This window comes from Nuphar pumila, chromosome 1, assembly GCF_984573655.1.
Source record: "Nuphar pumila chromosome 1, dmNupPumi1.hap1.1, whole genome shotgun sequence".
NCBI lineage: Eukaryota > Viridiplantae > Streptophyta > Magnoliopsida > Nymphaeales > Nymphaeaceae > Nuphar > Nuphar pumila.
Window position 1 is genome coordinate 73,328,202 of NC_143249.1, and position 11,257 is coordinate 73,339,458.

Genomic DNA, 11,257 nt, shown 5'->3' on the forward strand with positions numbered 1-11,257 from the left:
ACCATAAAAGTCAAATTAACTTGAGGTCCTAAATCAATCTTAAAAACTAAAAAAACAAGTTTTGTTAAATATGATTTACTGCAACATTATGTATTTACTGCATATGCATTCATAACAAAAATATGATAATGATTCAAAAAACAAATACCTAAATTAGGAAAGATGGATCAATATCAGAACCACAAATCAAAATTTTCAAAAAAGACATCACTAACAAAAAGAATCCTCTAAATCATCATAAAGTAAATATTATGCTCGAATAACAGGATATCAAAACCATAAATCCGTACATAAAGATAAGAACTGCCCGGAAAAACAAATGCCCAAGTTCGGAGAGATGGATGGTCAATAGCTGAACCACAAATCAAAATCTTGAAAAAAGAAAGCACTAACGAGAATTGTCTAAATCATCATAAAACAAATATTCTGCTAGAATAACAGGATATCAGAACCACAAATCCGTAAATGAAGATAAGAAATGCCGACTAAACAAATAACCAGTTAGGAAAGATGGATCGATATCAGAACCACACATCAAAATCTGGGAAAAAAAGAAAAAGAACAGATGAAGGGGAGAACAGATACCTTGACTCCATTAGGGCTATTACATCTACAATGACAAAAGGAAATTGGGCATGATGAAGCGAACGCACTCCTCACCAAAACAGGGTCGCAATAGATGATGAGAGAGGGTTGTAATAGACTCCCAAACGAGTGGATGAGGGCTGGAAGAACAAAAAAGGCATGAGAGGCTAGACTATGAGAGAGGGAGGTGTCAACTCGCACAGAGAGAGAGGGGGGGGGGGGGGACTTCCATGAAGTGGGAGTGCTCGAGCTGGCAGTTCCGGTAGAGGTAGTAGACGACTGGCACCCTCCGCTTCTGCCTCTCCCTCGGCTCCGTCCACACCTTCATCCGCTTGGGGCTCGTCTCCCGACTCTTCCTCGCCGGAATCTCCACCCTCTCCCATCCTCCTCCTCTGGCTCTCACCGTCATTGTTTTCCACCCTTCTTTCCTACTATCAATCTAGGGTTTCTGGACTACCCTTGATTCGCTCCTTGAGCTCGAGACGATGATCCACCAAACACAACGAAGAAAAAGGAAGAGAGAGAGAGAGAGAGAGGAATGAGAAGGGGTAGGTTTTCGTTTTTTACTTAAAACTTGAATCGGCCGATTTGTATCGTTTTAAATCTGCCGATTCATACAAATCTCGGCGCCTTTTCGGCTGGTTTCGAGTAGGTTTTTCCGTACTACACTCGGCCGAGTCACTCATGACTCAGCTGAGTCACCTAATTTTTTTAAGAAATCAGGTGGTTTTCGGTCAAGAGTTTACCGGTTTTTTTACTCGCTAGTGTCCCGGTCCGATATGATACGGCCGAGTCCCAAGTAGTATCGACAAAAAATCCAACCATGGCTAGTAGGTTGGCATATGAGTATATTCGTTCATTCGTTCAGGGAGATTCGCAGGCACGATTCACAAAAGTCGTACATTATTTGCAATGGTCATTTCGAATTAGGAACTTGACTAAAATCCACAACATATTACGTGTGAGAATGTCTAGACACATTTGTAGATCTCCAAAAAGATTATTTACGTAAAAGAGATTCGCATGACATCTTGCGAATGTCATATTACATATGTGAACGTAATACCTTATTTGCAACCATCGGTAAGAGTGCGAAAGCCAAGGACATCACAACACTAACATGTGAATGTCTCCAATTTTGCTTTGCATCTTTTTTGTGTAATGCAAAGGCCAAGAGCACAATATGAAAACAACAGCATAATATTACAATTTACAACCGCTTCGTCAAAAATGTACATACAAAGCAAAAGTATTCAATACATACATACATTGAGATTCCTTGCAATAGTCGTATACTCGCAGTTCTTGCCACAGCACCTGGCATTATGGCAAAGCGGTAAGAACCATAAACACTGATAAGAGTTTCTCCACCAAATCAGTGCCTAATAATTCAAAATCCTTAGCAATGAAAATATTTACGATATTGAGTGAATAACATCACAATTTGTTGAGGTTTCAAGAAGTCAACTGTCTTCAAGCAACTGAAAACTGCGTCCTCCAGTTCCCTGTGGCACATTTGTTTTTTTCTGTTTCTGAACTTCCATTTTGAGCTTACGAAAAGGAGATCCAAACTTCATTCAGGGGAAAATGGCACTGACATTTGAACTTAAGAATTACATCAGCTACAACACTTAAGGACCCCTTACCTATGAAAAAAAAAATACTTATAAGGACCCCTTGAATATTAATCATTTCCTTTTTGTTTATTTTTCTTTTCACAGTCAGCCTGCACCAGAATACCACTCAGTTTTCTTTCAGAGGTTGCTGCTGTCATATTTTCTCTTCATTCTTGGCACAGAACGCATAGACCTCATACAGATCCTAAATGGCTGCCATTTTTTATTTAGGTGGAAGAACAATTATGGTGACAGTTCTGTGGTAAACTTCTGAACCCAGGGAATTCCAACCTAGCAATATACAGAAATGGCATATATTTGTATCAAACTTCAATATACCAGTTTGCCAGCTTCATTATGTACTTAGTTGAGGACGCTGAGATCCTTTCAGCAGCTTCTTGTCTGACATAATGGGTCATAGTCGTAAGCCTCACCAGCCTTGACAAACCTCCCCTTCACACGTTTTCTGATGTCAGCCCTTGCTTTGCGAGAAGCGTATCGTATCTTTTTCTCAAACCTGTTCAAAGATTAGATAAATAAATAAAATGCAAGAAAGAAAAAATCAAAAACTGAATAGCAGCCTTTCATCACATTGTCTGAACAACCTGCATCTGACCTAGGGCAGCTTCTACAGTCTAACTTGGAATAATGGGGAGCCCGAGTCAGTCACATTCATCAGAAAGTTCACAGACAGTAGCTTGCCAACCCAAGTTCATTAAATTTTGCCAATAATTTAGAATTGAAGCCAAATGAGATTGGTGAAAACAATTATTCTCATTACCATGAGACCATGTCCTAAGTCAGTATCTTGTACCAAGCTGCGTAAAGACCACCTAGAGGTTGTCAGAATTAATTGATTATATGGAGGAAAAAGAAATGGACTGGGCTATTGTCTCAGGCCCATTGATTGATGCAGGAGTAAGCAGAGGCAATTTTAAGAGCATAATGTGAACTTTTATTTGCCGAGAAGGATATGCCCACCCTCCACGAACCCACCCACCCAGCCACATGCAGAGAACACAAAAAAGTAAATACCAAAAACCTACTAATATGGAGTAAGAAGAGGCAATTTTAAGAGCATAATTTGAACTTTTTATTTGTCGAGAAGGATATACCCACCCTCCACGAACCCAACCACTCAGCCACATGCAGAGAACACAAAAAAGTAAATTCCAAAAACCTATGATATGAAGGATATTATTAGAACTTCTAAATTACTAATATGGAAAAGAACAAAAATCAAGTATTCTTTAGAAATTCCTGGAAGCTACTGCAAGTTATTTTCCAAACAAAGGACATTCTGTACCCACTTATTTTTACTGCTCCTATTTCAAAACCAAAGCGCAACCATGTTCCACATTTTAAATGTTTTCTGTGCATTTCAATTCCAAACCATGTTTGTTATTTGAAAATATTAGTAGGCATCTAATTCAAAACACAAACACACACAAGTTGCACTTTAATACCAAGAACGGAGGTTGACCAACCATTCCAATCCCTAAAACAGCACCTTGCTAACCTATTTAACCTGGAATTGTTAAGCAACTAGCAGTTTTATACAATCAAATATCATAACTGGGTAAAGAACAATTAACTAGTTCAAAATTTAGACTCGTAACTTTAAACAGCAACACTTACTTGCGAGTCTTTTTTTTTTCTTTATAACGCCTGACAGCACTATCCCTGCTAGCTTGAGGATGTGAGTTCTCTGAACCACTGGGAAACCAAGGAGGAGGTTCTCCCATGAGAAGCATGGATGATATCCCACAATCTTGATGATCTCCAGCACTGCTTTCACCACTTAGTCCGGAAAATGGAAGTGACAGGCTCGAGCAAGCTTGCCTTGGTGGAAAACATAGATTGGTGTCAGTGTCAAGGCCAGGATTTGACATAACTGAATCAGCAGAAACCACACTTCTGCATGCAGATTGCATTTTTTTTGTTGGGCCAGCAGCAAGGGACTCTTCAACAGTTGCATGTTCTGCTACTGAAGAAGATGCCTAACAAAGAAAACAGATTGAAGAATAAGAGCAGCACTTAAATCAAATTATTGAAAATATCCATGTGAGTTAATAAACAAATATCACATAATAATCTGAATCATCATCTTCTTCTATGTCCAAGTGTATTTTGACTAGTCCTTGAGTAGAAGTTGGAGAAGAAATTCTGTTAAGCAACAACGAAGAAATATATTAAAGTTGAATTTTACTTAGTTGGCATTAAACCTTTTTTGTGAATAGTCCAGCAATTTATCTTATTTCATAGGAGAAATTAGTTGGTTGTGGAAGGGTCCACGTTCAACCAGTGTTCCTATCATCAGGCCAGGGCATACCTAGTCCTATAATCTGGCCTACATACTATAATACATATCACATGCAGGCCTGAGTCAGAATCTGATTCATTTACAGCTATGCACTGTAAAAGTTCACTTCCAGCTTCTAAAAGGATAGAATAAGATTAGCTGTTCCTATAAGTGAGTAGAATAGTGAATTGCCAATATAAGGTGAATAATTTCATCCCAACAGGTCTTCAAATTGCACAATTTAGTGCAAATGTCTTGACACAGAAGATACTCTACCTTTTCCAAATAATGGATAATTTTTATTAAATGTTTTAAAAGGAAGGAAACTACACTGTATAAATGATTTGGTTTTTCCATCAAATTTTTATTTCCATGATTTTATAAGCCCTTTAAATGTAAGGGATCATATTGTGCATGCCCTGGGTTCTGTTGCCTGATGAAACTGTCTGTATTCATAATGGTGTCCTTGAGTAAAATTATGCCAAGTTGTAGTATAATGTTCAAAATCATAACTGACGGGTCTCCAGTTCGAAACCCTTGGGGGGCTATCCACCAGCTTGACCATCAAAGAAAACAAGTTTTAGTATTATGTACGATATTGTTGTAATCAGTATCAACTTTTAAGTTTTGAAGTTCAAGTCTATTTAGTTAGGAATGGGCAATAAGCACTAATTATGTTGTTCTGGATGATCTTTGAAAGACTATCTGAACAAAGTTGATAATATGATAAGCATCTATGTGGATTAAGTGAACTTACCAAAAGTCGAGAACATTATGTTCAGAAAAAGGTGAAGCATGAATCCCGTGACATAGAAAGAAAATGAATGCATGACAATTGAGTGTGTTGGCATATGGAACCACTGAAATAGCATTGTATCTCAAGTTGAAGAATCAAAAAAGGATTTTGAAAGATGATAGCAAACACTGCTTTGTGAACTAAATATATTTATGGCTGATAAAACTCAAATTTCTAAAATCAATAAATAATCCTCCCTAGAAACATAGAATGACCATTAGGCATACTGACAAGCTCTTCATTGACAATTATTTTGTCATATGCTGATCCAGTATGACCTTCACAGTGATTTGTGGTGCACAAGAGTGAGAGATCAAAGATCTTTTTGGTGGATGGTCGAGACATAAATGTTCTTAACATGGTTAAATCATTCAAAAGCAAACATCAGAAATAAGGAAACAGTGGAAAAAACCTCCAAGACAATCTCATTTTGACCATGTGAATCAGCAGCAGAGACAATCTTTCCCCAAAACAGGCTATCAGCATCACCATCCTCAAAATGAAGTTCAGAGTCATTACGAGAATTGCCGAAGAGTTCTTCATAGTTCTCAAAGCTTAAGTAAACATCATCCATATTAAAACCTTCATATAGTTCAGCATCTTCGCAAATTCCAACGTCTTTCATCCCATCACAAGATAACTGCAAACAGCATCAGCAAAAAAAATTGAAGTTCTTAAGCCAACCTATATAAAAAGGCTAAGAGAGATCAAGGTACACACCATAATACACAAGTATGGGGAAAAAACAAAAACGACATATCAAGCACACCTATCAAAAGTAAACTATATGCTACTGACCTACTGTCTCAGTTGCTGACCCACCAGATCTCTATTGGAACATCTAACACCATCAACTCAAGGGATAGCACACAATAATCACCCTACACCTCCAGGACTATGTCACATAGGTGCGGGGGTGCGGGAAGGGTATATATATATATATAATTTTTAATAGTTTTAAGTTAGCACTACGTATATGTGTATGCATTTATGTATTTATATATATAATATAGATAAAAATAGACTTGATTAGGGTTAACTGAATCTACTTTTGGATAGAAATGGACCTGGTTGACTTCACCTAACACAAAGGAAGTTGTGTCCAAGTGTCGCACCAGCCTGGGTGCGGGTGTGGTGCCCTGTTAGAAGAGTCCATGTTACATAGCTCCAGGATTACTGTCATCAGTGTAACCTCTAACTCCAACCTTCTCCATCGAATAGTTGCAGCACATTCTTTCATGCATTCCCTCTGTTTACTGTATGCTTTTCAGATATATTAGACTGTTTCACTGTTTGATAATTCAGAAACTTCACATATAGGATAGATATGTTGTTAGATTAATCAACCAGATTCTGTAATTTGGTTCCATTAGAATTGGTTATGGTGCATCTGCTTTCATAAGATTTGGGTCTATTGCAATAATGTCTAGATGGTTGAATATGCATTTCTTTCCTAACGTATAATGCACTACTGATATGAAGTATGGAACTTTTATCTTCTTGTGAACAAAAGTTCTAGTTGGAATATCATATTCATGTCTTCTCATGCCTTGAAGGATCAGATGCTGAATTACACAGTGACACCAAACATAGAAGAGAGGACCTTTAGTACATCCACAAGTATATTTATTATCATCATCCATACCTATATCGCTGCAACTACTTCAGCAAGTAGTTTATTCACTGCATTGTTTTAAAACAGGGTGAGTCAACCCAGTGACTCACCGAAGTAAACCTCGGTCGGCACCTAACCTGGTAAACCCAATACCTTTGATCAGGTTTCTGTCAAGACTCAGCCAACTTGACTTGGCCAAGAATAAAGTTAGCATGACACATCTAAGTCAAGCATGGCTGGGTCTAGTCCTGAGTCTCCAGGTTTTTAAACCTTGATCCAGTGTTTGCACTTTGCAGTATGTGTTAGTGTCATCTATAATGCATGTGTTCATCATATCTGTTCTTGAAAGTCAAAAGGCAATGTTATTTTCTTCCATTTTGACTAGTGTATATATTGCATTTAAGAGCTGCTGTCCTATTGTCAAAAGATGCATCATCACATCTAATATAGTTTATTGAGGCTGATTTGAATCTTACTAGGATAATATTTTATGAAAACATATTCCAAATGAGCTCGAGTTTCTCCTGATTTCTGTGCACCCATTTGTCACTTATGTTATGGCCTTGCTTTGTCATTATTCTAGTCAATGGTCAAGTTCACAAGAAATGCTTCTTAAGGCATTTTATACATATATTATGTGAAACAGCTTAGCTAAAAATAAACATCAACCAAAATTATTCTGATCTTTCAAATGGCCTTATTGTACTTCCTGGTTAAAGCTGCCTGGATATATCCATCTTTGTCCACATATTTCCACTTGATTGGCTTAGTCCTTTCCAACACACTCCAACAAACTTTTCTCTTAGGGCACATTGGCTTGGCCCTTTGAAGGATTCTCATGAGAATCATTCTCTCATAAGAACAACTTCCATGAGAAAATTCTCTTGAGAAATGAGTCATGAGCTCCAACCCTCACAGCCCCATTTTCTCATGTCTGCAATGACACGAGAAAGTAAGTCTTGTGAGAATCATTTTCTCAAAAATGTAAGAGAATAATTCTTGAAAACGATGAAGCCTTCACAAATGTGAGAGAATGATTCTCAGCAAGTGGCCAAGCCAACATGCCCTTACAAACCATAACTTTTCTTACCATAAGCTTCTTAAATTCTGGAAGCTTAGTTTGGAAGCATGAAACCACAAACTTCTGAAGCTTTAGGAGAAATACTCTTTTAGAGAATAGAATCCTAACGTTCTACAATATGAAAATCAAACTTCATAGAATGTGCTTTTCTTTCTAGAGTAATTGTTCTTCCCTTATAAAAATTGTATTGTTCTTATAAAATAGATGTATCTACGGGTATTTTATTCATAAAAAAGCCTAAATAAAATGCATTTTATGCCAAAGAAATATTTTAGCTAACTCTGTCTCTAGATTGCACAGAACAGAAATAATATGATGATACCTCACCTTGGGCATAGCTGGGTCCACTATTCCAACTTGTTGATCCACACTGAATGACATAGAGTTCAAAGGAGGCAACGAAGAAGATCCCATCCAAAAGTTGATCTTATCTGCAGTTTCCAGCTCACCTAGTCTGTTAGGCATACTCATCTCCATAGTGTTGCTGGTTGAAGGTCCCCAACAGTTACTAACACTGTTCTCATCAATGGTCATCAAGTCCATGCCTTCTTCACACTTGGAATCTCCAGAAGAAGGCAAGTCCAAAACAAAGGACCAAATTCTAGAAAGTTCTGCAGCAGAAGGGCAACCAGCATAAGAGTTTAGTGTCTGTTTCTGGTGTCCTGTAGCTGTTTCTGAACCACCATGCCTGTTCCAGTCACAATTTTGACACAGGGACATCTTTTCTTCAATACACCTGATTCTAGCTGGTTGTGAATTGCATCCATCACATAAGAGAGTTCGAGAATGACGCTGAGCAAGTGCATTTGCTGAATGAACATTGCGGTCACAAGAAAGACATAGGCAAGCAACATCCGATTTGCAGTACACTACAGACCTTTGCTCCCCACAAAAGTCACAAAGGAGGCCCATTTTTCTCAAGTACTCTGAGGAATCAGACTGCAACTGAAATTAGAAATCTTTCTATTAACCACCAGATTTTGGACTTGTCACCAACCTCAATCACGTTGCAGTTTCTTCATTAACCAAGAACAGCCATCATAACCTTGAAATTTTCATGATCTGAAAAAGACAAACTGAGAGTTTCCAAGTATCGATTAGTTGCCCTCTTAAAACCACAAAACTGACAGAATTATAGGCATCCTATGTATTAGTTGCAAACATTTAATTTCTACCAATTCATCTCAGCAATCATTATGGGGAAAGAAAGATTCACATTCTTCTTTGCATAATGATTACATTGTCATTTTTTTTTTACTTTTGCATAAGCTAGGGGACTACATGTTCTGGAAGGATAAACCTCCAGACTGGACCCTGTCCATAGAGCATTGAAATGTACAGTTAGTATTTTTTTAACACTGTAGAGTGAGGGCGAGGGGTCATAATCCCCTAGCTTGCTGATCAAAATAAATTTGGAGAAAAAACCAGAATGAGGCCACCAACAAGCTTAGTTCAGAGTGAATATGCAAGATCCTTGCAACTTCAAGATAAAAAGCAGTGGCAGTAAAATAGGCAGCCAAAGATCAACTAGAATATGAATATCTTGAAAAACTAAAATATAGAGTGAGATAGCAGAATAATAGGAACTATTCCTCCGTCCGAATTGGCTACTTTCACGTAGGACTTCTCTCTAAGAGAAGGAAAAGACTTAAAATTTAGCACCTTATAAGGAAGCTCAGCATTACAACTTTCAGTCCATATTCCACCAACTTTTCTGTGGTTCATTAGCTGATAATTCAAGAAATTATCAGAAATTGCCAACCAGAAGTTCAATCCACATTCCCTATCCTTACAGGAAAGCAAGAAGTCAACAAAGCACCTTCCATGAAAGAAAAATTATGAAAGACCTAGTTTTCAATCCAACAATGACAAGTTACAGGTTGCCTTGAAAGTTTCATTTCTTAAAACTAAATACATGACAAAGGCCCAAGTTTCATTGTGATGAAAGGTTAACCAAAATTTAGGAAGAAAAATACCCGGAAAATGGAATATTTCTAGCTGCTAACAAATTACCTGAAGAGTTAAGTATCGAGACTTGAGATCTTCAATTACAGAAAATAACTTTATTACAAAAAATATGCATATTAACTCGAGTATTGTTACAGAACAATAACACATCTCATCTCCATGATCTTTGATAGATCGTGTTAAATAAAGAAAGATACAGGAAATATTTCGCTTAGAAATCCAAAAAGACCAACTTGATCACAATTTTATTAAAAAAACATACATTATAATTTAGCTGAAAAGCCTCGATGCATGCCTAAAACAGAAATAAAAAGTCGTTAAAACATCAAATTAAAGCAAAAATTCATCAATTATCAAATATCAAATAAATTTTCACACAGTTCATCATAAAGCCACATGATTCAAAAGTTTCCAAACGATAATTCAACCAAAAATCATATCTTTTGCAAACTCAACAACTATAATAACAATAAACTACCACATATTTTCCACAGCAAGCACCACCAATCGACAGAATCCAACTGATTGAGGCAGACCATTAACTACAAACTCTTTGAAGAAGAAAAACATAAATTCACCCACAATTTCACGCAACAAGCACCGAGATTCCATGAAATTCACAGATTCAAAGCCAAAAACACAAACACTCTCAGCTAAACTCACTTCTCCCCTGCAAATTCCACACATAAACCCTACTTTCCGCCATCGAACTCAAACTCACGTCGAGCCAATCGTATCCGAAAACGAAAAACCGAGAAAAAAGGATAAAATCACGCAAATTCCATCGGAGTTAGACCGATTCTTACCGAATAAAAAACGAAAACAAAAAGTCGATATTAAACGCAAGAATCAAAACAAAAAACACCGAAAAAAGGAAAAAAATAGTCATTAAACAACCGAAATACGAGCTAAGACGCATGAAAGAAAAAAGAAACACACAAGAAAGAGATCGTACGTGAAAGGAGGGAAAAAATTAGCAAGTCGTCGGAATTCTCGTGGAGGGAAAAAAAGAAAGAAAAAAAATTGGATGATGAGAAAAGTAGGTCAATCTCTGTACCTTTTTCGCCTTTCGCCTTTCGCCTTTCGCCTTTCGCCTTTCGCCTTTCAAGAAAAACATAATTAATTAATAAATCAAAGAAAGATTACAATGTAGAGAGAGAGAGAGAAAGTGGGGAAGGGCGGAAGTGGAACGAAGTGAAGGGGATGGGGGAGGGTGCGGGCCCTACCTTTTTAGTGCTATCTGAAAAGGGCGAGGGAGAGCGTGAAAGAGTGGGACGAAATGATACACAAGAGA

General features: G+C 37.4%; 1 protein-coding gene across 2 annotated transcripts; it reads right to left on the minus strand.

Annotated features, from left to right (window-relative positions):
* Positions 1–1,585: 1,585 nt before the first annotated feature.
* On the minus strand, positions 1,586–11,056 carry LOC149849030 (zinc finger protein CONSTANS-LIKE 9-like). Of its 2 annotated transcripts, XM_090013223.1 has the most exons (6): positions 11,021–11,056; positions 8,323–9,071; positions 5,712–5,939; positions 3,840–4,201; positions 2,541–2,718; positions 1,586–2,231 (listed from the first exon to the last, which is right to left on the minus strand). In XM_090013223.1, the coding sequence occupies exons 2-5, from the start codon at positions 8,905–8,907 to the stop codon at positions 2,589–2,591; spliced, it is 1,305 nt and encodes a 434-aa protein (XP_089869349.1). In that variant the 5' UTR covers positions 8,908–9,071; positions 11,021–11,056; the 3' UTR covers positions 1,586–2,231; positions 2,541–2,588. The 2 variants fall into 2 exon arrangements, with proteins under 2 accessions (XP_089869349.1, XP_089869345.1); XM_090013219.1 differs by having other exon boundaries at positions 1,587–2,718.
* Between the last annotated feature and the right edge of the window lie 201 nt (positions 11,057–11,257).

What these genes read in the sequence shown, in the direction of transcription:
- LOC149849030 (XM_090013223.1), bottom strand. Translation starts at nt 8,907, where the DNA reads ATGGGCCTCCTTTGTGACTTTTGTGGGGAGCAAAGGTCTGTAGTGTAC. An exon ending in TGGACCCAGCTATGCCCAAG is followed by an intron (nt 5,940 to 8,322) that starts GTGAGGTATCAT and finishes TGCTGTTTGCAG; the next exon opens with TTATCTTGTGATGGGATGAA. An exon ending in AAAATGAGATTGTCTTGGAG is followed by an intron (nt 4,202 to 5,711) that starts GTTTTTTCCACT and finishes TTTCTTTGTTAG; the next exon opens with GCATCTTCTTCAGTAGCAGA.